The sequence below is a fragment of the Capra hircus genome, chromosome 10 (assembly GCF_001704415.2).
Source record: "Capra hircus breed San Clemente chromosome 10, ASM170441v1, whole genome shotgun sequence".
Lineage (NCBI taxonomy): Eukaryota > Metazoa > Chordata > Mammalia > Artiodactyla > Bovidae > Capra > Capra hircus.
This window is the reverse complement of record NC_030817.1, coordinates 73,953,348-73,977,803: the sequence shown is the minus strand read 5'-3', so window position 1 is coordinate 73,977,803 and position 24,456 is coordinate 73,953,348. Positions and strand designations below refer to the sequence as shown.

The 24,456-nt window shown below is 40.7% G+C and overlaps 1 protein-coding gene across 1 annotated transcript in view; it reads right to left on the bottom strand.

Annotated features, from left to right (window-relative positions):
* Window positions 1-24,456, bottom strand: part of RYR3 (ryanodine receptor 3) — a 461,863-nt gene that overhangs the window by 335,637 nt on the left and 101,770 nt on the right. The window contains exon 3 of the mRNA XM_018053769.1: window positions 21,167-21,274. Coding sequence (XP_017909258.1) covers window positions 21,167-21,274 — 108 coding nt within the window. The remainder of the gene's footprint in view (window positions 1-21,166; window positions 21,275-24,456) is intronic.

Below are 24,456 nucleotides of genomic sequence, written 5' to 3'. Positions count from 1 at the left end.
TTCTGAGACATTGGCCATTGAGAAAGCAACAGCACCAAGACAGAGTCCCCTAATGAGGTTTCCCCTGTAAGAAACCTTCTAAGTGAGTCTGGGCCAACTCAACCAGGAAAGTGCAGGCCCTTAAGATAAACACACATGAAAGGAGGCCACTTTCTTGGCATCCTTCGTGGGCCTCTAGGGCTATTGTTAAAAACTGAAATCATGAAACAGAATTTTAATGAAGTTCAGAAAAGAGGAGGACGTGCAGCATCTCCCTCTTTCCCAAGTTCAATAATCTTGATCATCTCCCCAGTTGCCTTAATGATAAGACAAGTCCACGGTTCACAGGCGGCAGGCACAACACGATTCCAAAGAGAAAAGGCTGAAACTGGTTTGCAGAGGGCCTATGGCAGCCTTTGCCCTGTCTGTGGCTGTGCTCTCCCCTCAAGGTCAGCAGGGGGACTGTGACTCCAGGGAGCCCCACCTCCCACCCCTTCAGGGCTGCCTCCTCCCCACCACTGCATATCCCAGAGCCCAAGGAAAGGATACTCCAAAAGCTGTGCACAAAGTCAGGCTAGCATCGTTAATTTCCTTCACTTCTTAAACAGAGAAAACACAAGCAAAACCTAAATAATCCATCCCCCGACCGAGCACTGAATGCCAAATGTACCATAGTTTGTACCATAAAATGCCAAATTATTATATTTTACAATTCACTGAATTCAGCCAACCTTCCCTCATGGATGCACCTGGAATTATTCTTCCTCAGTGAAGAGGATTTTGACACTCATTTTTGTTCAAGTCATTAATTTCACTGCCACATGGTAACAGTTCAGGACAAAAGGATGAAAAGCCCGAACCTGATGTGAGGAAATGTAAGTTCTGGGTCTCAAGCATCATCTGTAACAAGAACCTGCATAGCAAGAAGGCGTTTTCTTTCAGGCAAGTGCTTACAGGGCTTCTCTTTTGCACAGATCTGGCTGAAGGGGTAAGGAAAATTTGAGAGATGGCTCAGATGACTTAGGGATCGCAGAGGAGCTGCTGTGATGACCCCGAGTTCATAATTTCCTGTGAGCACTTCAAGTCATGAGAAGGAAGAGCCTGTGGACGGTGCAGATTTGGGCCCTGTACTCATGACTAAAGGAAACTGAGGAAACTTCTGCCTTTCAAGTCTTTAAAAATAAGGGTCCTGGCTCTTTGAGATTGGCGGATACATGCAATCATGTTCTCTCCTCTTTCCTGACCCATGACATGTGGGGAAATAATTAAATGACTTTTGGAGATTCCCACTTGGGCTGCGATTTTACAAATGCTGATTGTGAAACAGGAGGATAAGCATTCTTCATTGAGGGGGAACCAAAGTGGCCATGGGATTGCCTCCAGATTGAGCATGGGGTCATTCCAGATGCACTGTGCTTTTCTCAGAAGGTAGACACCAGACAGCCAGGGTGGCAGCTCGAACTTATTTCCTGTTATGGTATCTTTTAAAGGAGCAAATTGACAGGAGATATTTGTCAGGGAATTAATGACATTTAGACTGATGACAAGTATACCTTGAAAGAGGTGAAGCGATTATTTTCTTCTCTGAATTAACTTTCCCCCTTTCTCCTATAGCTCACTAACAGATTTATAAGAACCTGACATTGCCAAGTCCATTCTTGACATGAAAGGCCCCTGTCAGCCAGATCTGTCTTCCAGTCACTGCTCTAGTTTTTATATGAACTACACATCCTCATCATCCATCAGGCCTCTGATGAAATATAGACCAGTGGCACCAAAAGCTCTGCTCAACCATCTCCTTTCACCCAAGGTAACGAATAACAAATATTTCCAACAAAAATCTAAAAGATCAGATTACCTTGACATGAAAAATCAAATTCTATCTTTAATCTACTATGTCTCTAGGGGAAAAAAAAATCACCATTCATCCTGGGAATTAACAAAATAGGAGTCAGCTTTTATTACAAAACCACTATTGAGTCCTTCTGAGTGCAAATACCTCTATTCATATGGGCTATGAGGAAGAAAATGCACTTAAGTATATTCTGTTATTTGGTTCTCCTCCTTCTCCTTTGCACTCTTTAACCTATTTCTCCCTCTCTCTCTATATCAACACAACTTATTTTTCCTTTATCCCTCCAACTCCCTTGCACTATTCCCAATTATGATCTTGCTGCATAGAGATAAATGTATCCTGTTCTCTCTACATTCACAAATAAGCCTAGGGCCAACTTACTACTTCCAAGAAAAACAACACACAAAAGCCTGATCTTTCCTTGAAGGATATGAAGTGGCCTTAGGTAGAGGAGCTGATTCTCAGAGTTCTCTGTGTATGTTCAAGCCAGTGGATGGATAGAACAGGTGCTCCTAATACTTCCTATGTGTCTGTGGACCACACACTGTTCAGAGGCAATAGGTCTTCAGAACCTCTCATGGGTTGATCATACAGAATTGCACCTCAATCCCAGATATCCATCAGAATCATTAGTAGGGCTTTCAAAATGAAAACAAAGAGAGAGAGAGAGAGAGAGGAAAAAAAAAAAAACAGCCTCAAAGGCAAGGCTATTTCCCTAAGACTCTTATTTGATAGATCTTCGATGAGTCCTAGGAATCCTAGGTAATTCTAAGACAGAGCCAGGCTTAAGAGCCACCACCCTTCTGAGACCTTCCCAGCCACAGCGGGCCCTTCATATAAGTAATCGATATGATGCTTACAGCGCAAATACTTCCCTGCTCTCAGAAGCCTCATTCTGGACCAGTGGCTGATTTTTCCTTTAGCATTTCTCCAGAACCCTACCAAAGCAAAGAACAAACGTGGCTGCTGCCCCTGGTCCTTGAAGTCTCTAGGCCTCATGTTCAGCTAAAACTCTCGGTCTCTTAGCTCTGCTAGCCATGTTTGTGACAGGTGGAAAGACACAGATAACTGTTGCAAAACCTGTGTGGAGAGGGCTCTAGACAATTCAGACTTTGTTTAAAAAGAGTCCAGGCCCATGACTTCTAGGTCTCTACACCCATCTTCATGGATCTAAGACCAGCTAGACCCTTCCTGAGCTGTGTTACCTGCAATCTGGCCTCCCCTCTCCCACCAGTCTGGATTTTCTCAGGCCTGGGAAGAGATGAAGTTAAGGGCAAAAAAGCAGAACAGATGAGGGGGAGGGACTTTCACTTTTCTTCTCTCACGACTTGGTCACCCTGTCCCAACTCAGTCATGTCCAATCTTCTATTCTTGCTCTGGCTTCTGCATTCTCACTGATAACACTCCACTGTCCCCCCTACATCTACAATGTCGCTTATAGTTGTTCTGAATCATCTAACACTTAGGCAGTGTGATTCACATGGCTGCTTTCAAAAGCCTAGCTTAAGTCTAAGTGTTCTTGCTACCAACTAATTCTTCAGTCAAAAAGAAAAATAAAACTTTTTTGAGGGAAAAAGTCTCTTCTTCTGGTCTGTGAATAGAAGCCAGGCCCTGGATAGAAGAAGCACTACCTGATCTATTTTCTACCCTTTGTACGCAGAGTAAATTCATCACATGGACACTGATAGGATAACCGACTGAGACTGACAGTAAAACCAACTAGAGCCTCAAGAAACCACAGCAAAGCTTTCCGTGCAAGAAGAGAAAGGCACATTAAAATTAGTACCTTCTACCTGTGATGAGTGGAAAAGACTAGAGATCTCTTCAAGAAAATAAGAGATACCAAGGGAACATTTCATGCAAAGATGGACTCAATAAAGGACAGAAATGGTAGGGACCCAATAGAAGCAGAAGATATTAAGAGGTGGCAAGAATACACAGAAGAACTACACAAAAAAGATCTTCATGACCAAAATAATCACGATGGTGTGATCACTCACCTAGAGCCAGACGTCCTGGAATGTGAAGTCAAGTGGGCTTTAGGAGGCATCACTATGAGCAAAGCTAGTGGAGATGAAGGAATCCCAGTTGAGCTATTTCAAATCCTAAAAGATGATGCTGTGAAAGTGCTGCACTCAATATGCCAGCAAATTTGGAAAACTCAGCAGTGGCCACAGGAAAAGGTCAGTTTTCATTCCAATCCCAAAGAAAGGCAGTGCCAAAGAATGTTCAAATTACCGCACAATTGCACTCATCTCACATGCTAGTAAAGGAATGTTCAAAATTCTCCAAGCCAGGCTTTACCAATACGTGAACCGTGAACTTCCTGATGTTCAAGCTGGTTTTAGAAAAGGCAGAGGAACCAGAGATCAAATTGCCAACATCCACTGGATCATGGAAAAAACAAGAGAGTTCCAGAAAAACATCTATTTCTGCTTTATTGACTATGCCAAAGCCTTTGACTGTGTGGATCACAATAAACTGTGGAAAATTCTGAAAGAGATGGGAATACCAGACCACCTGACCTGCCTCTTGAGAAATCTGTATGCAGGTCAGGAAGCAACAGCTAGAACTGGACATGGAACAACAGACTGGTTGCAAATAGGAAAAGGAGTATGTCAAGGCTGTATATTGTCACCCTGCTTATTTAACTTCTATGCAGAGTACATCATGAGAATTGCTGGGCTGGAAGAAGCACAAGCTGGAATCAAGATTGCCGGAAGAAATATCAATAACCTCAGATATACAGATGATACCACCCTTATGGCAGAAAGTGAAGAGGAACTAAAAAGCCTCTTGATGAAAGTGCAAGGGGAGAGTGAAAAAGTTGGCCTAAAGCTCAACATTCAGAAAACGAAGATCATGGCATCTGGTCCCATCACTTCATGGCAAATAGATGGGGAAACAGTGGAAACAGTGTCAGACTTTATTTTTCTGGGCTCCAAAATCACTGCAGATGGTGATTACAGCCATGAAATTAAAAGACACTTACTCCTTGGAAGGATAGTTATGACCAACGTCGACAGCATATTAAAAAGCAGAGACATTATTTTGTCAACACAGGTCCGTCTAGTCAAGGCTATGGTTTTTCCAGTGGTCATGTATGGATGTGAGAGTTGGCCTATAAAGAAAGCTGAGTGCTGAAGAAATCATGTTTTTGAACTGTGGTGTTGGAGAATACTTGTGAGAGTCCCTTGGACTTCAAGGAGATCCAACCAGTCCATCCTAAAGGAAATCAGTCCTGCGTGTTCATTGGAAGGACTGATGTTGAAGCTGAAACTACAATACTTTGACCACCTGATGCAAACAGCTGACTCATTTGAAAAGACCCTGATGCTGGCAAAGATTGAGGGCAGGAGGAGAAGGGGACGACAGAGGATGAGATGGTTGGATGGCATCACTGACTCAATGGACATGAGTTTGGGTAGGCTCCGGGAGTTGGTGATGGACAGGGAGGCCTGGCGTGCTGCAGTTCGTGAGGTCACAAAGAGTCAGACATGACTGAGCGACTGAACTGAACTGAACTGAACTGTACCTGTGAGGAGAGGAGGAGGAAGACAGTGACTGGCTCAGAAATGTCAAGCATGGTTTACAATTTGAAAAAACTTACACCAAAATAGGCAAAACTAAATCTCAGTTGTGCTAATGTTTGACTCCTTAAATGGTTGGAGAAACATCAATCAATAATTTCCCAGTGGGAGTGTGATGTGATGATTTGGTACATGAAAGAACACTGCAAACAATGAATTAGCTGAAAAAGAAATAAAGTGATCCTATTTATGATAACATCAAACAACAACATCCTTAGGAAAAAATTTAGCCAAGGGGGTAAAAAAAATTTTACACTGAAAAATACAAGACCAATAATGTAAGAAAGTGAAAAAGACACAGATAAATGGAAAGATGTTCTGTGTTCATGGATTAGATGATAAAATATCTATACTACCCAAGGTCATACATGGACTCAGTGCATTCCCAATCAAGATTCCAATAGTATTTTTCATAGAAATAGAAAAAATAATAAGGAAATTTGTATATAACCAAACTATATTACAACCTTTATCGAAACAGTATAGTATTGACAGACAGGTAGAATAATGGAACAGAATTAAGAGCCCAGAAGTAAACTCACGCATATATGACCAACCAATACTTGACAAGAGAGCCAAGAATACTCAATGGAGAAAATATAGCCTCTTCAATACAGTGCTGGGAAAACTGGATATTCACATGTAAAAGAATGATCTTACACCACTCAAAAATCAACTCAAAATGGATTAGAAACTTGAATGTATGACCAGAAACCACAAAAGTCCTGGAAGGAAACCTAGAGAAGAGCCTTTTGACACAAGTCTTGGCAATGCTTTTTTTGATTTGTTTTTGGATATGACACCGAAAGCAGATGCAACAAAATGAAAAATAAACAAGTGGGACTATATCAAACATAAAAGTTTCACAGCAAAGCAAATGATCAACGAAATGGGGGAAAACTTGAAATTATGAATCTGATAAGAGGTTACTCTCCAAAACATATAAAGAACTCAGACAACTCAATAGCAAAAAAAAAAAAACACAAAAACCTCCAAAACTCCAAGTATGTCATTAAAAAATGGGCAAAGGACTTGAAGTGACATTTTTTTCCCCCAAGAAAGACATACAAATGGCCAAGTACATGAAAAGGTGCTCATTGTCACTAATCATTAGGGAAATGTTATGATATCACTTTATGCTGTTAGAGTGGCTATTATCAAAAAGACAGGCAATAATAAATGCTAGCAAAGACACAGGGAAAAGAGAACCCTTGTGCACAGTTGATGGAAATGTAAATAAGTGCAGCTACTGTGGAAAACAGTATTTTAAATTCAAAAAAATTAAAATAGATCTAACATATGACTCAGCAGTCCACTTCTGAGTATTTATCTGAAGGAAATGAAAAGACTGTGTCAAAGAGATATCCACACTCTCCATGTTCAGTGCAGCAATTTACCAACCTAAGTCCATCAACAGAAGTGCATGGATAAAGAAAATGTAGAATGGACTACCACTCAACCATAAACGGAGGAAATCCTGCCATCTGCAACAACATGGATGGAGCTTGAGGGCATTATGCTATGTGAAATAAGACAAATGCTGTATAATCTCACTTACATGTGGAATCTGAAACAACTCCAACTCATAGCAAGTGATATCAGATTTGTGGTTACCAAGACAAGGGCTTGGGAGTGGTGGAACTGGGTGAAGCTGGTTAAAAGGTATAAACTTCTAGTTTTAGGATAAATGAGCATTGGGGATACAATATATAACACAATGACCACAGGTAACGCTACTGGATGGTATACTTGAGAGTTGCTAAGAGAGTAAATCCTAAAAGTTCTTGTCACAAGGGAAAAAAATTATAATAATGTAGAGGTGATGGATATCAACTAAACTTACTATGGTAATTGTTTTCCAATACGAGCATGCCAAGTTGTTCCAGTGTATACCAGTGTTGTATATCAACTGTATCCCAATTAAACAACAACAGCAACAAAAAGAATACTGCCGTGGATTTCTCCTCTTTACACTGGGAGGGATCACTGCTTGACTATGAAAGATCCTCAGAAACCTGAAGAAGTAACTATGTTATCTACAGAGTCTGCAGTGAGAGGGAAACTCAGAGGAACAGAGAGTCTCGATTGAAAGCAGTTAAGAAATTCCTGGTAATTTATCACTGTCTAGTAATCAATATGCTTCTATATAAACCTGTTTATGCACTTTCAGGATCTTCCTTAATACACTAGAAAATCGTGCCATGAAACCAGAGGAGGGAAAGGGTATACCGAAGGGATCCCCGAAGTGCTTTTTAAATAAATGGAGAAAGGACAGCCCAATACAGTGTAACAGGGAAACTGTCACCTCAAAGAGCAAAAATAGTTTCACAAGTGCTCATGTTTTAATAAGGCAGAAAGATTAAGTAAGGCTGAAATTACACGAGAGTTATCATTGTGAACTTTAAATTCATGTTCTTCATAAAAATGAAGTCTTGATCACCATGTGCTCTAAGTAATATTTCTTTTCGGTATCATACAAATGCTTCCTTCCTACAAGTCATGGTGGGGTCAATCTAACATACAGCTGTCACCACAGAACCTAATCTCTAATATTATTCACCATGAATTTTAAGAGTCATGCAATTTCAAGTCTGTGACAAAAAAGAAAAAAAAATTTAAGATGGGCCTGGGCTATTGTACACCTGCAAGGAAACAAGGCTGCTCTCAAAGACCTCAGCAGGAATGCTAAAGGGCTAACGAGCACCCCCTTGGGCTAAACAGACGGGGTCTGAGCATCACAGAGAAAGTGAAGGCTGCATTTTGGGACATGTCAGGTACCTGAAGAGAGGTGTGAGTCTAAGATGATGCTAAAGCAGGAATGCGATGACACAGAGTGTGAAAGTGTCGCCGTAATGTACACGTGAGCTCCTATCAGCCTTAGAGCAGGGATTCTAAGTTCAAATCATGACAGCCCTATATCAATGTTATTTTTCACTCACTAGATCATTGAACGAAAGCCGAAAGTCTGATTAGAAAGTGGGAGAACACTGGAGTCATGTGTTTGGTTCTTGCACTGATTATAATAACAGCGTGACCCAAGTTGTCCCTAATCGGTGAACTACCACAGGGATCACTTTTCAAAAAAAAACATCTGTTATGAAGGATTGTAGGTGCTCCAACTGGGACAGAATGGTACACAAGGCCTCATGAACCACAATTGGGACTTTCTGGAGTCACGAGGTCCCAGCCTCAAGGAGACTGGGGACCATGTTTAGGAGGTAGAGTCTGAGCCTTCCCTGCTCCTGAGGACCCTGGGACTTGAAGGAAAAAACTGGCCTCAACCTGAGACTCCTGTCCTAGATCAAGTGAGGATATTTAAAATAGATCTTACAGATTTGGATGTCTTTTGTTTTGGAGGAATACACATAGGTATATATGCTAAAAACAAGATCACCTGGGGATGGGTGTACCTATGTTTTGTGCTAGTGAGTATAAGCTAAAGCAGCCCTTACTGGATGAAACAAGAGTGAATGTCTAGTATGGAAATCTCTTAATTTATTTGGGATGTTTCACAATAAACATCAGGACATCACCCTTTAGAGGAGAGATTTAAGCAACTGAGTTTTCACCATAATTTAATGCAAGAAATTAGATGGAGGCTTTTTTTTTCTTCTATTAAACTATAGTTTAGTAGCAGAGTATTACAGTGGATAAATAAATGAAGTAAAAAGGACAGACAGAAATAGATTCCTTTTATATAGGAGGATAAGTTTGGAAAGACAAGTGTAAATGTGAAGGAATGCTTGAATGTTGATTGATATTTTATTATTCACAAGAAAGAAAAATCTCAAGGTTCATTAACAGGATTAAAATGAAGTGAATGCATTTTTGAAAAAAGTATACAAGTCAGTGAGTCCTTATGGACAGGTAGAAAAATGGGGGGAAGGGACTGGCAGAACCCAGGAGCATTTTATACTCCTGCAAGCACACACACACACACAAACTAAGTGAAACAAGAAATCAGTTGCCAATTGACTTGTTAGCTCTGGGATTCAGCAAGTGAGCTTATTCCTGGTTGCCCTGGGAACCGCTCAATCTAATGAAATCTAATAAAAAATTACCAACTAAGTCAATAGCATTAGAGGTGAAGCAACTATGGCCTAGGTAGCTCCATTTGTAGGATACAGTAAAAAAATTTAAGAGGGATTTGTGTTCTAGGAAAAGAGTGAGGTTTTGAGACAAGGAATTGGAGGTTTATATAAACAGGTTAACTTGACAGTGCATTCTTTTCTTCAGTTTTCTTTCCTTATGATTAGAACATTGATGTTTTCAAAAATGAAATATAGTTGATTTACAATGCGGTTGGTTTCAGGTGTATTGCAAAGTGATTTGGTTTTATGTGTGTGTGTGTGTGTATGTGTGTGTGTGTATCCATTCTTTTTCAGATTCTTTCCCCTTAAGTTATTATTAACACAAAATATCGAGTAGAGGTCCCTGTGCTGCACAGTAGATCCTTGCTGTTTGTCTCTTCTATGTATAGTAATGTGTATCTGTTAATGCAAAACTCCTAACTTCTCTTTCCTCCCCCTCCCCTTTCGGGTAACCATAAGTTTACTTTCTATGTCTGTAAGAGACTGCATCCTTGAGAGCGCCTGCGAGTACCACAGTCCTAGTGTTTCTCCCACTGACACTGACTGAAATGAGTGCAGCCAATAAATCATGGATTTGTGTACCCCTGTTGCCTTACACACTGAAGCGGCTGCCCAGAGGGAACAATGAACTGGAAACTGCAGTTGCTCATTCTTCTGGTGACGCAGGCCAATCACTTCGGGTCAGAGAATTGTGACTCCTGCTGCTAGACCACCCTCTGGCCCTTCGCATCACCTAGGGCTGAGGCCTGCCTGGGTACAATGCAGGAGTAGAATAAGGAGCTGAATTCACCACAAAATTTACAACCCTGAGGGGAGGAAGAGGTTTGAAAATGCTAGCATCTTGTTAAATATACACCCTCCATTTTTCCCATTATTGAAAATGGATGAAATTGGTATAGAAACATGTTACTGGACCCTGTTAAAGGCTGAGAGAAAGAATGGTGAATTTGAGATACTATAATACATGAGGTTATTTTTTTCCCAAAATTTGTGTAAATCCTAAAATTGGATCAGGGTTTCCCAACAGTCCCTTTAGCAAGCTGACATGGAAGTATCCCCACAACGGTAGGGTATAAGGTAAAGTTGCTGGGGTTGTAACATGGAGAAACAGTCCTACAAATTATTGGGGCAAAATACCTGGTCCTCTCACCCCTGGAGCTGTGTCCTGAACTTAATGAACACGAGGCAAGCTGCATTAACTTATAGAATCAGCACCATGGATAGCTCCACCTGCTTGACTGACTGACTATAGGTGCCTCAAGAATGACAATTCAGTCATCTGTATCCACTAATAAGATAAAATCTAGAGATTTCTGTACTCCAGCTGTAATTTTGAAAACTTCTAATGCCAAGTTACAAGCTTCAGAAAAGGGACAACTATTTAAAGATAAACACATAGTTTAAAGAAAAAAAAGTCATGCATTCATCTTACCTTTCTAATATTTCACCAGAGACATGAAAACAGGTATTTTTCGGTAGTGATCAAGCCATACGTTTTCATCATTGCCCAGCCCCACCCAGAGAGCAGGACTCAGAGGGCTCAGGAAGAGGAAACAACTCCTCAAGCAAATTCCCAAAGGCTGTTCTTCACAGAAGCCTGCATAGGGCTGGCCACATTGACCCAGACATAGTTTTGAATTCATTCCCAGGAGCAACATCCTGGCTCTCCTGCCCACTGCCCTCCACTCATAAAAGCAGATGAGCAGCAGAGAAATGCAGGCAGGGAGCCCAGCCTCTAGCTCCATGTCACTAATGGCAGCAGGTGATTCTTACTAACGTGCTGTCTTCACTTGTCTGTCCACACCAAAAACACAGGAGATGCAGCTGGTGCCTGGGAACTCAGAGCCCCCTTCCTTCCATCATGGAGCTAAGACCCAGAGTAATCCACCAAGGAAGATGTGCCTACTGCCAACAAAAACACAAAAACAAACCACTGGGTGTAGGATGTGTGGTACAGTATGCGGAATGCAGCCAGTGCTTTCTATTGTAGCTGTAAATGGAGTATAAAAGTTTAAATGGTATAAAAAGTAAAACGTTTTTTAAAAAGGCCACAATCACAGAAAATAAGAAAGGCAGACCTTTCCATTTATAAACTTCGCTTAATGAAACAATTCATATATTGTCTTTATTTCCAAATTTCCCTGATGACTTGCAAATTCTTCCTCATGCATAGACATTTGTCTTGGAAGAGTCTAAAGATGCTCAGGTGTCAATAATGTAGTTCAGAAGCCCCATTTTGCAAAGGGACAGAACAAGGCCCAGAGAGCAGCAATGCCCAGGCCAGAATGCCCAGCCCCTTCTAGTCTTGCACTTTCTTCCCTCCCATCAGAGCAGTATCTCTGGACTGAGGAACAAGGCTCAGGCACTCCCTTCTCCCTCTCAGTACCAGCCTAAGTCTCAGCTACAGGAGATGCCAGGTAAAAAGATACATCCTTCCATTAGCTTCCCTCTTCTTCTTGTACAGAGCAGGAATACTTTTATCCCACAAACTCCCAAAACCTTGTGCTTATTCTTGCTTTCTTTCCATTGATTCCATTTAGTCATTCCAGATCCTTCCATTTGAAAACCAAATATTAGTAATCATAGCATTGGGACACTGGCTACATGGTTTTTACTCCAGTGAGGATTAAAGCACCAGTTGAGACCACGGTTTCTCTGGTACCAAGTAAATTTTTCTTTACTAGAATTTGCAAATAGGTGTTTACATTAAACTTTCATGAAATGAAAATAAATAAGAGGTCTTTTCTTCTAGTTCATTCAATTTTCCCAACAAAAATATAATTTAAACCCTGGTAGTTATTAAAGTAAATTTCACAAAGGAAAGTCTAATAAATCACCTGAAAGGTTTCGATTCTCCCAGGATTTCTTGAATTTCCAAATGTGCTTCATTTTAAAAAGGTAAGCAAGTCTCTTGAAAGATTTCCCCTAATTCAACTATTGCACAATTTAGGATTAAATCAAATTCCTAAAAATGTAGCTGAAATTCATCTCTGACCCTTCAAACAGTTATTTTAAGTTGAGCAAATTTCTCTTCAAAATATCTCATGTAAGAATACAACTATTTACCTCTTAGTATGTTCCAGAGAAAGTTTAAGTACTCCTATCCTTCCTCACTCTAAGAAATTTTAATGAAGATGTTTTGTTTTTTGCAATTAAAATGTTAAGAGCACACACACAAACATACACAATCACTGAAAACTACATGTAGCCTTGGGAAAGAAGCTCAAGCTTTCTAAGACAACTTAGGTCATTATGACATGACTATACTCCCAGAGCATTTGAATGTCCACAGCAACAATAAGAGGAATTTCAGGGTTTATGTAACATCAGCCAAGCTGATGTAACATTAGCAAAATAACCCCAAGATGACACAGACATATTTACTCTAAGCAGGAGGTACTGACTTCAGAATGAAAAAAAGAAAAAATCCACTGAAGAAAAAGCTATTCCAATAAAGCTGAAACATTATATTCATAAAGAAGTAGATTTGATAGAGTCTGGAGCTTTAAAAATTAATTCTGTGGCCTCTTTACTTTAAAATGCTTCTACTCCGGATATGAATAAATGTAAAAAGCTAGTTAACTTTAATGGTTATTCTTAACTGTTGAAATTAACATTTGATTCTTCTGCTGGTTCACTTTGGGGATGCTGCATGAAAAATGGGGAAATATCCAACTAGCTTTTTCCATTTTTATTATGAATTCCAGCTTTCCAGAGGAGCAGAGCTGGACTTGCATAATAGACTAGGTGAGTCTGAAGCACCGAGAAGCTTGGAATAAGGCAAGGCTGCACACTTCTGTCACCTTATCAACTTGAACCGTATGGCCACAGGCCATCTAGACCATAATCAGAGGGAAAAAGACTTTAGAAACAATTTTCGGGAGTTGGTGATGGACAGGGACGCCTGGTGTGCTACAATTCATGGGGTTGCAAAGAGCTGGACACGACTGAGCGACTGACCTGAACTTCAATATCTTGAAGGAAAAGGAAAAAATGAGTCCACAGGCAGGCCGTCCTTGTAATTTCAGAGCAGCAGTTTAGCAAGTTTCTTAGCAACAAATTTCTAAGTGTGCAGGCACCTCTAATTCCACCAGATCGAGGTGTGCGGTGCTTTTTTCAATTGCAGAGGCACAGAGGATGGAAACGGCCTTGAACACTCACAAGTGAGAAGCCTAGCTCATTACAAATACAGCTAGAGTCAGCTGTCCATGCAGAGACACACACAGGAAAGGAGTGAACAACATACCCATTCCAAGAGGCCACTGAGCTAGCAAAATCAAACACAAGACAGTCAATGTATATTTGAGTGTGGACCAGTCCTGCTGAAAGCGTTCAAGTCATCTGAGGAATCTGCTGATACTTAGAAGAGCAAAAACCCCAATGGGAATAAAATTCCGACCTAGTGAGTATTTTGTGATTTTAGCTAGGAGGAAGCAGCAGCATTAGATGTAAACGTTTGATTTACCTTTCCAGTACCATGCTGATGTCATCAAGAAACTGGCAAACAAGCTACACGCTGTAGCCTAAATTTGTCTGTAGCAGTTTTTTTTTTTTTTTGTAATTATATTTACGTAAGAAAATCCACCCAAGGACAAAGGTCGGTACCATACATCAGAAAATTTGGAATTTCTTTTTCTTAGAAATATTGCAAGCAACCAATTAGACTTTTTGTTTTACCAAAGAGGAGTTTTCTTACCATGAAGTAAAGTCTCCCAGATGGCAAATTTTAATGATATCATGTTATTGAAAGGCCAGCTCAACAAGATAAGTTACTTGTGCACATTTTCATTAGTATTAGCTTATCAGAGAAACATTTAAATCCATTATATCAGCATAAAATTATAAGATAACATAATGAGAGAACAGTAAGGAGGGGAAAGAAAGAAGACAAGGGACATAGTTTGATGACAGTTTGGTCTGTGAAAAAATACATTAAAAACCTTAGTTTGGAGATCTTTCATTATTATATAATTTCTGAAAACAATATCTGGCTCTTGAAGAAAGAAATTCTGTCAAAACTACAGAATACCTCTCATATTCTTCCATAAGAAGATTTATAGGCTATTCATGTCTCAAAAAAATTAAAACCATGTTGTCATCACTTAGAGCTTTAGGGTTGCTGTTATGGATGGAATTTGAAAAATTCTCTCTGTTCACAGCATAGCAGAAAGAGAATAAAACCATTTATCTATCTACCTAATATTATCGGGGCCAGGGTCTCTAGAATAACGACTAATACAAACAAGTTAATGTTTCCACAACTAATTGGTGACGGGCCATTGTCAGTGGAGGGCTTCCCAGGTCGCGCTAGTGGCAAAGCATCTGGCTGCCAATGCAAGAGGCATAAGAGACACAGGTTTGATCCCTGGGTAGGGAAGCTCCCTGAAGGAAGGCATGGCAACCCACTCCAGTATTCTTGCCTGGAGAATCCCATGGACAGAGTGGCCTGGCAGGTTACAGTCCATAGGTCGCAGAGTTGGACAAGACTGAAGCGACTTAACATGCAAAACTCCAGGAGGTGGCAGTTCTAGGGCTAAACCACCGACACAGCTTTGTCACCAGAACAGTCTGCCATTAGCAAATGTGAGCAAACTCTAACATGGAGCAGACTGTCAAGAGGAGGTTTTGATATATACACTCAAGCTTTTGCATATAAGAGTGATTTCACCAAACAGGTTTGGTGATTCTGTTAATACAAAAGTAGTTTGTTTTTTTTTTAACAGTGGGTGTGGATGACCAGCCATAGGTTAAAAAAGAAGTGGAAGCATCCGAAATCAGCATGTTATTTTTCTCCCTTTCAAAACAAAAAGCAGGATGAGGTTAAACAATAATTTAAGTGGTATCTGGATCTTCCCAGTTAGGCAGCAGGCAGGCATGGGTAACATCCCCAGCATGAGCAACCTGACAGGCGCTGGCACCAAAGAGGGGAGGTCCTGAGTGGGAGCACCGAGGAGGTACTTGGAGAGCTTGATGCAGTGGCGTCTTACCACCTAGTACAAAGGAAGTCCAGACTTGGAAACCTAATGTGGTGATTCTGGCACATTCTGACTACCCCAGCTGTAAGGCATATATGGGCAAGTCCTGGGACTGACATCCCAAAACAGGCAGAGGTGTCTTTGTATTTTTTCTCCAAAGAAAATCTTTGTCCTATTTTAAAATCTGTGTCCTATTTTAAAGGTGCAAAAACACCTCCTGTTAGATTTGACTCATCAAACAATTTCTTTCTTTTAAACAATGGCAATGAGGATGAAGTTTATTTAGAATTGTGTACATAGTTCCTCCCTCAGTCTTGTTCCCTTCCCCCCACACACATCAAAGTAAGTTCTCACTCCAGCTGTTTTCTGACAATTACGGAGGAAAGACAAAAGCCTCAGAAAACTGAGAAGGGACCTCTGGTTGATGGGGGCTGTCCCTCCTCTTCTGTGATATACAGATGACGGGGGGATCTCAGGGCCCCAGGAATAAGGAGGTAAGGCTCTGATTGGCCTTCTTCATTCTGGAAGTTCCCACAAGATGTCTTAAATCTGGGCACAGCCAGAATCCAAACTTTAGACAATAGGCCTCTAGCCGCCCTCCTCAGCATCTGTTTTGATTTGTTCATTACCTAACCACGTCAGGGGAGGTGCATCTTTGGCAGATTCTTTTCTTAATGATGCTGTCACCTTTCTGTGACTAGATTTTCTGTGGCTTTATAAGAAGGATGAATGCTTTGAACTTGGCTACAATGTATCTCACGACACATACTTTAAATAAAATCTATGTGAATACAGCAATATGTAAGATTATGCCTCCTTGGCTGTTTACAAGGTCGCACAAGGACAGGAGGCAACGTCCAGCTTCTCAGCAAGCATGTACACGTCATTCCTGAGCATGGCAAGTGTACCGCCACATGTGTGCATTTCTTGAGCAACTGTGCTGTGTGTAGTACTCCCTGCTCCAAGACAGGGGCAAGTGAAAGGAGTCTGAAGCTCCTTAGTGTTAAAGGGACCATCTCATAATTAAGTGTTGCTCAGTTGCTAAGTCGTATCTGATTCTTTGCGATCCATGACCTGCAGCACACCAGCTTCCCTGTCCTTCACTAACTCCTGCAGTTTGCTCAAACTCACATCCATTCAGTCAAGGATGCCATCCAATCATCTCACCCTTGTTGGCCCCTCTCCTCCTTCCCTCAGTCTTTCCTAGCATCAGGGTCTTTTCCAATGAGTCAGCTCTTTGCATCAGGTGGCCAAAGTATTGGAGCTTCAGCTTCAGCCTCAGTCCTTCTGATGCGTATTCAGTGTTAATTTCCCTCATAAGTAATACGGGGAATTAGAAGACCCCCTCACAGTGAGTTTATCTGTGAGAGAGGTTCTTACAGAAACAGTATCTTTCCAGGTCACATCTCCCAATCAAGTTTAAAAGGCTGATTGTGTATTTGCATTCTAGAGATTTTAGAATCTGAAATCTAGCATGATCTTATACAACCATAACATTCATTCTTTTCATATATATTGCATCTCCCGGTTTTAAGTAGTAAAAGTCTGACAGTGATTAAGTCAACTTTTAGAGAAAACCTGAGCCCTTATCAGGAGTGCAGCTGGTAACTGTGTTAATCAAGGTCTTTCATTTTTAGAAGCATTATATTCATTCATGTCAAAACTCATTTGTAGTTATATGGCCCTTGAGTTAACATGCACCTGGTCATATAGCATGGGAATCCTTCCTTTGAGGCATTTGAATATGCCTGAAGGATCTGTGACCGGAGGAAGCAGACGAGAGATGAAAAGAGGAACCAATATTCATTTCCACACCCATGGGCGCTTGTCAACACTTATGTAATTCTCACCTGATCCTATGAGGGAGGTTGCATTTTGAAGGTGTGGAAAGTTAGGTACGGAAAGGGGAAGCAATTTGTCCTAGAAGTCACTTGCTCCTGTACAGCTTGGACTGAAAACACATCTACCTGACTCCAAAAATGGAGCTTCTCTCACTGCACATGTTGCTAGTTTTGAGTTCAGAGTCATTGTTATAGGATGCTGAAGACTGAGGACTCAGAGGGAGATGGTGACATCCTTTTTAGTTCCCTGTCCTGCTGAAGGTGGCTGGGGACCTCATACACTGTAGGTTCCATTAATGTAAAAATATATTCTATTTGTATGCAGGGATTTTACATCAAAGTCCAGCTATTTAATTGGCTACAGTGCCAAGCATTCATCTCTTGGTAATATTCCCCAGAATAACATCAGACAGGATTTAACCAGAGGTAAAGTGACCCAAGGATGAGCTTAGCGAGGGTGGGCTCTGAGGGGCACTGACATCCTCTGCCCCCTGGGGCCTTCTCATCATTCAGTTTCCTTTTCAACATAAAGCTGAGTCCCAGGTGCTACTGGCTATAGCTAAGGATGTTTCAATAATAAACCCTCTGTTGTTAAACCAAGGTAGACAGCTCTGTTTTCTTTGTTACTGAAAAGAATTGCTGCAGAACCACCAATCCCTGAAGAAAGACTTCTGTATGCTCATCATATGAATAAACAAATAACCAATATTTGTTATTTTTAAAAAGTCCAATTGCTGTGCAGCAGTGAACAGACACACAAAGACCAATTTATGCCCAGGAGGAAAAATGACACTCTTCAAAGCATCCTGTCTGGTGGTAGCGATGATCATTAGTGTAAGTAATATCCATTTAAAAGCAGTGAATGTCTCTTTCCAAACAGAATGGACTGGCATGCAGAGGAGGTGTCAACCCACTCAAATATCCCTTGGCTCCCCAGAGAATCATTATGGTCTGTTGCGTTAACTTACTTCCTTGATTTTTCTTTTTTTCTTTTTCTCCCCTGCTGAATATTATCATTTCAAATCAAATTAAGTACTAATAGTAAGTGCACACAGCAATCACTTCAGAAAAGCAAAACATTCAGACTCAAGAGGTTATGTGAAAAATATTATTCTTCATAATAAAGATTGAGAGCCCAGATGGAATTGTGAGAGAGTTCCAAGAGGGTTCTAGCAACTGAAGCTGCTGTTCGGGTAAATAGTGGAGCCACCAACAAATAATAAAATCTAAATCATTTAAAGACAGTACCCTCTCCTATCTGTGCTCCAGCTCTCTTTTCAAGTCTCTTCTTTCTAGCTCTAAGATCTCCAGTTATTAATTACAAAGAAGTAATATATCAGGATGGGAAATAACTATTAGCTCGCTCTTTTCTTTGGTAAAATAGCACAAAATGGCAATACAGCACCTGGGAAATTTTAGAGTCTGACTCAATATGGTGATTGTTATCCAATGACTATTTAACCATAAAAAATGTCATGGATTGTTTATTTTAGACTAGAGTTTTCAAAGAGACTGGATCCTCCAATAAGACTTAACCTATTTGTCTTTAAATATTGTGAATTAAAGATGGTCCTTGAAATATATAACTACATGGAGTAAACTTTTGCTAGAACATGGATGGTAATTATAGGTATGTATTAGACATATATTCCAAAACTATGCATTTGATCTTATTAAACTGGTCTTTCTATTCTATACGGAAAATGAATTAGTTATTCTTTTTCAAAAGACACACCAGGACAAGACTATTAATTAAGTTCCTGGCAACAAAGAAGAGCAAAGATTATAACCAGAACTTTTCATTTGACTTAAAAGTCCACCTGCAGGATTCTCTGAACTACACAAAGTTGATGGTAAAGAAAAAGAAGTCCTTTGAAATGCAATTTGTGAACAAACAAGATAAGAGAATGCCCATGAGGTAACTATCCAGTTAAAATAGCTTCTATCTTCCCAATTTCTATTCTGGGGCCATATGTTTGCAGGGTCTAGCTGATCTTGGTTGACACTGAAAGTGGTGATATTCCAAATCAACCAGATCTTCCTCACCAAAGATGTCTATAAATCATGAGTTAATTATCTCAGAGGAAAAGTGAGCAATTAAAAAGTAATTTATTTCACTGAGTTGGAAATGTTTGAGGGTGTGTGCCTAAGGAAGAAAGGTTGGGGGTACTGAGGTCAATGTCAGGGGGAGATAAACTTGAAAAGAACAAAATCTCACCTGTGTTTATGCTCTAAGGAACAAAGCAAAGCTATTTTCATGTGGTTGATGAAAGCATATTATTCTAAACCAAAAGAGTGAAGAATCACAAATATTGGTGTTAAGGACCCTAGCAAATTAATTATACTTCCTAATTTTATAGATAAGAACACTATGGTTCCAAGAGATTAAAAGATTTATGTAAGATCACATTAAGAGCTGAAAGATGACCTAAATCTAAATATTGGTTCTCTTGGGGCTACAGATATTGTCTCTTCTACCACCAATGAGACACTTCATTATATATGAGTTCATTCAAGTCAAATAATAAATGGTGCTAGGTCCTGTAAATATTCCTACCTACACACACTACAGAGTATAAAGAATTAGACTTGTAATTATAGTACACAGTAGTAAGAACTCTTCACTGACTGTTGCTCAAGCAAGGGTACCCATCCTAGACTTTCAGGGTCAACTTATAGGTTTCTCCGTTGACCTAATATTTAGACTTGTTCCCTGAAAGAGAAGTAAAGATCATATAAGGGGGGAGAGAGGCGGAGAAAGGTGTTCTAAAGGGAGGGAAGAACTGACACATATGATTCTGAGGCAAAGAGAATGGTTATGTTTGAGGAACTGAAAAGAATTCAATGTGGTTGGATCACTGAGTGTTTGGGAAGATGTGGTGAGAAACGGGACAGGCAAGGTGAGCAGGACTCACCAAATCCTGAAGTTCTTTATGCCCAGTTAAGGAATATGGGATTTCAGTCACGATAATGGGCAGAAAGACAATTTTTAAATGGTAAAGTGTGATGATTAGGTCTATATTTTGTAAAGAGCATTATTTCAGCTTAGGGAAAATAGTAGGTAAGGTCAAGCACAGAAGGAATCAGAGTGGTGAGTCTGATGTAATAACCCAGAATATAAAGGATAGTCATCTAACACAGTATCTAAGGGGCATAGGAGTGTGGTGCCTGCATGTGAGATATTCAGTCCATAGAGTTAGAATATTTGAAATGATAAATGAATATAACTAGGTGAGTCATTAGGGAACGGGTCAAAGATTATTCTGAAGTCTCTGGTCAATGTCTTGCCTGGGAGACCTTTGCAAGGCCATTATCCCTTAGTTAAAGACTTGGAAACAATTTTACTGACAATAGAAACTTAATACAGCTCTGTATTTGCTCATCCTGAGTGAAGCCATGAAGATCTGGGTACGTGTCAATGACTCTGAATTCTATAGGAAATCCTCTCCAAATGGCTGTAATCTGGCTGTGCTTCATTGGCACAGTCATACATCTCTGATAAGACTTTTCCAAGAAAAAAGAATCAGCCTAACAGATAACCCTCCCTCCCCTTCCTAGGCTCTTTCAGCCTCTCCATATATCCTGGTGGATTATGGGTTCAATGACCTATGCCCCACTTGGGCAGCATTAAGATGATCTAGTCTATTTTCTGGTGGAAGCTGGTTAACCCAAAGGAAGTAGGGCTGCTGAATAAGAGGAATAGGAGGATGGATTCAAGGAAACTGGAAAACCAAGGTGTTCTAGTTCAAAACTGGAGGAATGAAATGAAGTGTGTACTTTGGGGCTATGGTGTGTCTCAATCCCTCCCTTCCCAGGACATAATTCAGGTACTCACCCCTTCGCCGCCATTTTCACCTGTGTTGGCAAGCATTTCCTGCAGGGCTCTGACAGAGAGGGACTGCTCCAGCACAAAGTTGCAGACGCAGAGATCTGGAGGAACATACTGTGGAAACAAAACCAGAATGAGGATACCTACTCATGTCGGTCAGTCACGCAGTAACATCTCAAGGGCAAAGAGCCTATAAATCAAAGTAACATTTGATGGATGGATGGATGAGTACAAAAGGCAGGCTTTTCTTGTTCATGCTAAGATGAGTTTCAAGCTGGATTCTAAAGTAGGACGAGAAGAAAATCCCAAAGTCTCAAGGGAACAGTGACCAAGATGTCAGGATCAACTCGAGTGAGGGCTGGGGGCACCCATGGGAGAACACTACACATACAGCCTTATTGAAGCAGGGAAGGCTGATTGACACCGATGTCTGGGTGGGACCAAAGGAAGAAAGTCACTGGGATCTTATCCATAACAATCTGTAAGCAGACAAGACCAAAGTGTGGCTTTCAACAACAGTGACCAAAATAGGGAATTTGTTTACTTGTTCAGAAAATCTGGATACCACAGTGTAAAAGGAGCTACATACATTTAATTCTGAACAAAGAAATGTCTAGAACTATAAGAATTGATGACCCCTACAGCAATCATTCTACATCACTGCTCAGGTAATACCATGATATTCTCAAACATTTCTCAAAAACAAAGATAGCCTTCTCTGTAGACTGTAGTAACAGCTAATGCTCATTGAGTACTTTTCTAGGCCAGATATTGTTTTAAGTGCTTTGCTTTAAATGATTTCCTTTAACCCACACAACTATTTCATGTATAGATATTATTAGTATTTCAGCTTACAGCAAAGGAAATTAAGACACAGAGAATGTAGGTCATCTGTCCAAGGTGCTGGCTTACACTTGGATGAGTTGGATTCAAATCCATACATCTAACTCTATTCCTGCTGCTGACAACACTGCAGATTTTTTCCACAATTAGGATATTTTCAATCAGCAAATATTTAAGTATTTAATTTCTTTAAGACACAGGGCTTGGTATTCAGAAAGATACAAAGACATGCAAACAAAATCACTACTCTTTAGGAGTTTACCACCTGGTTCCACGAAGCACCATTTCCCTTGGGAATACCGCTTACATTCACCTTTCACATCAAGCCTTTGTTTCCCCTGTAATATTGGCACCATGAGAGTAACAGGAATGAGGAATGAGGGCCAGAAGTCATCCACAGCTATGTCTAACACTCAGAGACAGGTAACGTTGCTTTCATGAACCTTCAGCTTAAAAGCTAAAACAAACCTGCTGCTAAAGCAGAGACAAGCCCTCTGCTTTTCAACATTTTCATTTATAAAATAAATATTATGGAATCAGCAATCTTTAAGTTCTCCTCACTTTCCAAGTGTTTGTACCTTCTTCCTCCTCCTCAACCTCAATGCCCTCAAAAACAAAGATATCCCTCTTGTTGGACTTGCTCACTCTTTCCCTTTAGTAAAGTTTTAACATGCCCCAAGCCCAGAGTGGGCTTCCCCAGTGGCTCAGCAGTAAAGAATCTGCTTGCGCTGCAGAACATGTGGAGAATTGGGTTCAATCTTTGGATCGGGAAGATCCCCTGGAGAAGGAAATGGCAACTCCCTCCAGTAATCTTGCCCAGAACATCCCACGGACAGAGGAGCCTGGAGGGGTACAGTCCACGAGTCATAAAGAGTCAGAAACAACTGAGCGACTAAACAACCACCACCAAGTATAGGTTGATCCAAGTACAGGCGATCCTACCCCAAAGGCTACTGGCCCATGGGCGACTTCACCTTTTGAGTACTTGCCACTTACATACTTTTCTATTCAGGGTTTCTGCAGTCAGAAATCCTAAAAACCCAGACTTCCTAGAATTCTGGTATTATAGGAAACTGCCCACTTCTCTTTATGAACATGATATAACCAAGGAGAAACTGTACCACCAGGAGACAACAGCCTTTATTTTCCACACTTCCTGCTTTGTTTTCAAGGTTTGTTTCTGCTGCAGGTAATTAACTCATTTGTATGGGACTGGAGCAAGCAGACAGCTGGTGATGTAGGGCAAGGCTTCACATTCAGGGAGTGTTTTTAGAGCACATATCACATCATTACAAGTGGCAGACAATAATATGATAAAGCATTTCCACAAAAATCGTATGCTATAAACGTATATTGTCCGACTCAGTCTTCCCAAAGAGGATACCATCTCACAAGATTTTACAGAGGTTTTTTCCCCTACCACTTCTTGGTCTATCTGGATCTCATGTCCCCAGAATAGGAGGCCAAAAAAGCCAGGGTTTGAGTGTTTTTCCTTCCTCCTTCACTTCACTAGAGGATGTGATTTGGAATTTTTTCTATTCAGGAATGTCAGCAGGTGTAGCTGTACTTTAAGGGGTACTTTAAGGGGTGTAATGTACTTTAAGGGGTGCATTTTGGGCTAATCAACTGAATAACCCCAACATTCATGCTCACTTTGACAAGAACCCCATGTATCCCAGTCTCTTTAAGACACAAACTTTCACAGCTCCAAGTGCTAGAGATTCTGTCCTTATACAAGATTGTGTGATTCTGAGTCAGCTCTCTTCCCTCCTTGTCTGGCTTGCTTGGACAAAAATAGGAATTCTCCTCGGGCACCACCATCCTCCAACCTGATACCAGACACTAGGCAGGCTCCAGTTAAATTTTCTTTTCCCCCCAGATATTAAAAGTCCGAAGGTGGATTGGCTATATATACCCCAATACAAAATAAAAAGTTTAAAGTTTAAAAATAGGTAAAAGTCCCAAGATTGTTGCTATTTAATTACTGGTACCAATGGGTACATTTACAGAGAGACAGTGAGCATGGAGAGGAAGCATCTCCTGCAGGAGCACTGTATCTCCCATAGTTTTACATCATTTCCTCAAAGTTTAGTTTTTCCACCTCTAGAGTGCGGTCCTGCCTGGACTCTCCATACTCGGGGGTAAAGTCACACACCACTCCAAAACACTGAGAACAACATGTGGGCACTAGCAAGGGAAAGAAGAGGACAATGGGAATATGTGGAGAAAAACAAAAAGCAGCTAACGACTTGTGACATGAAGTACAGAGCCATCTGACCTGCTCCGCCAGCTGCCATCCTTAATTAAACTCCACACCGGCCTGGGATCCCACCTCCACATTTCCCAAGAGTGAGCAGAGGCCACTGGTCCATCAGAGCTAATTTGTTTGCAGCAGAAGAGCCCCCAGGAGGCCGGCTCATTGTCTCTGTGCTCTGGAGCCTGAGCCTCAGTCA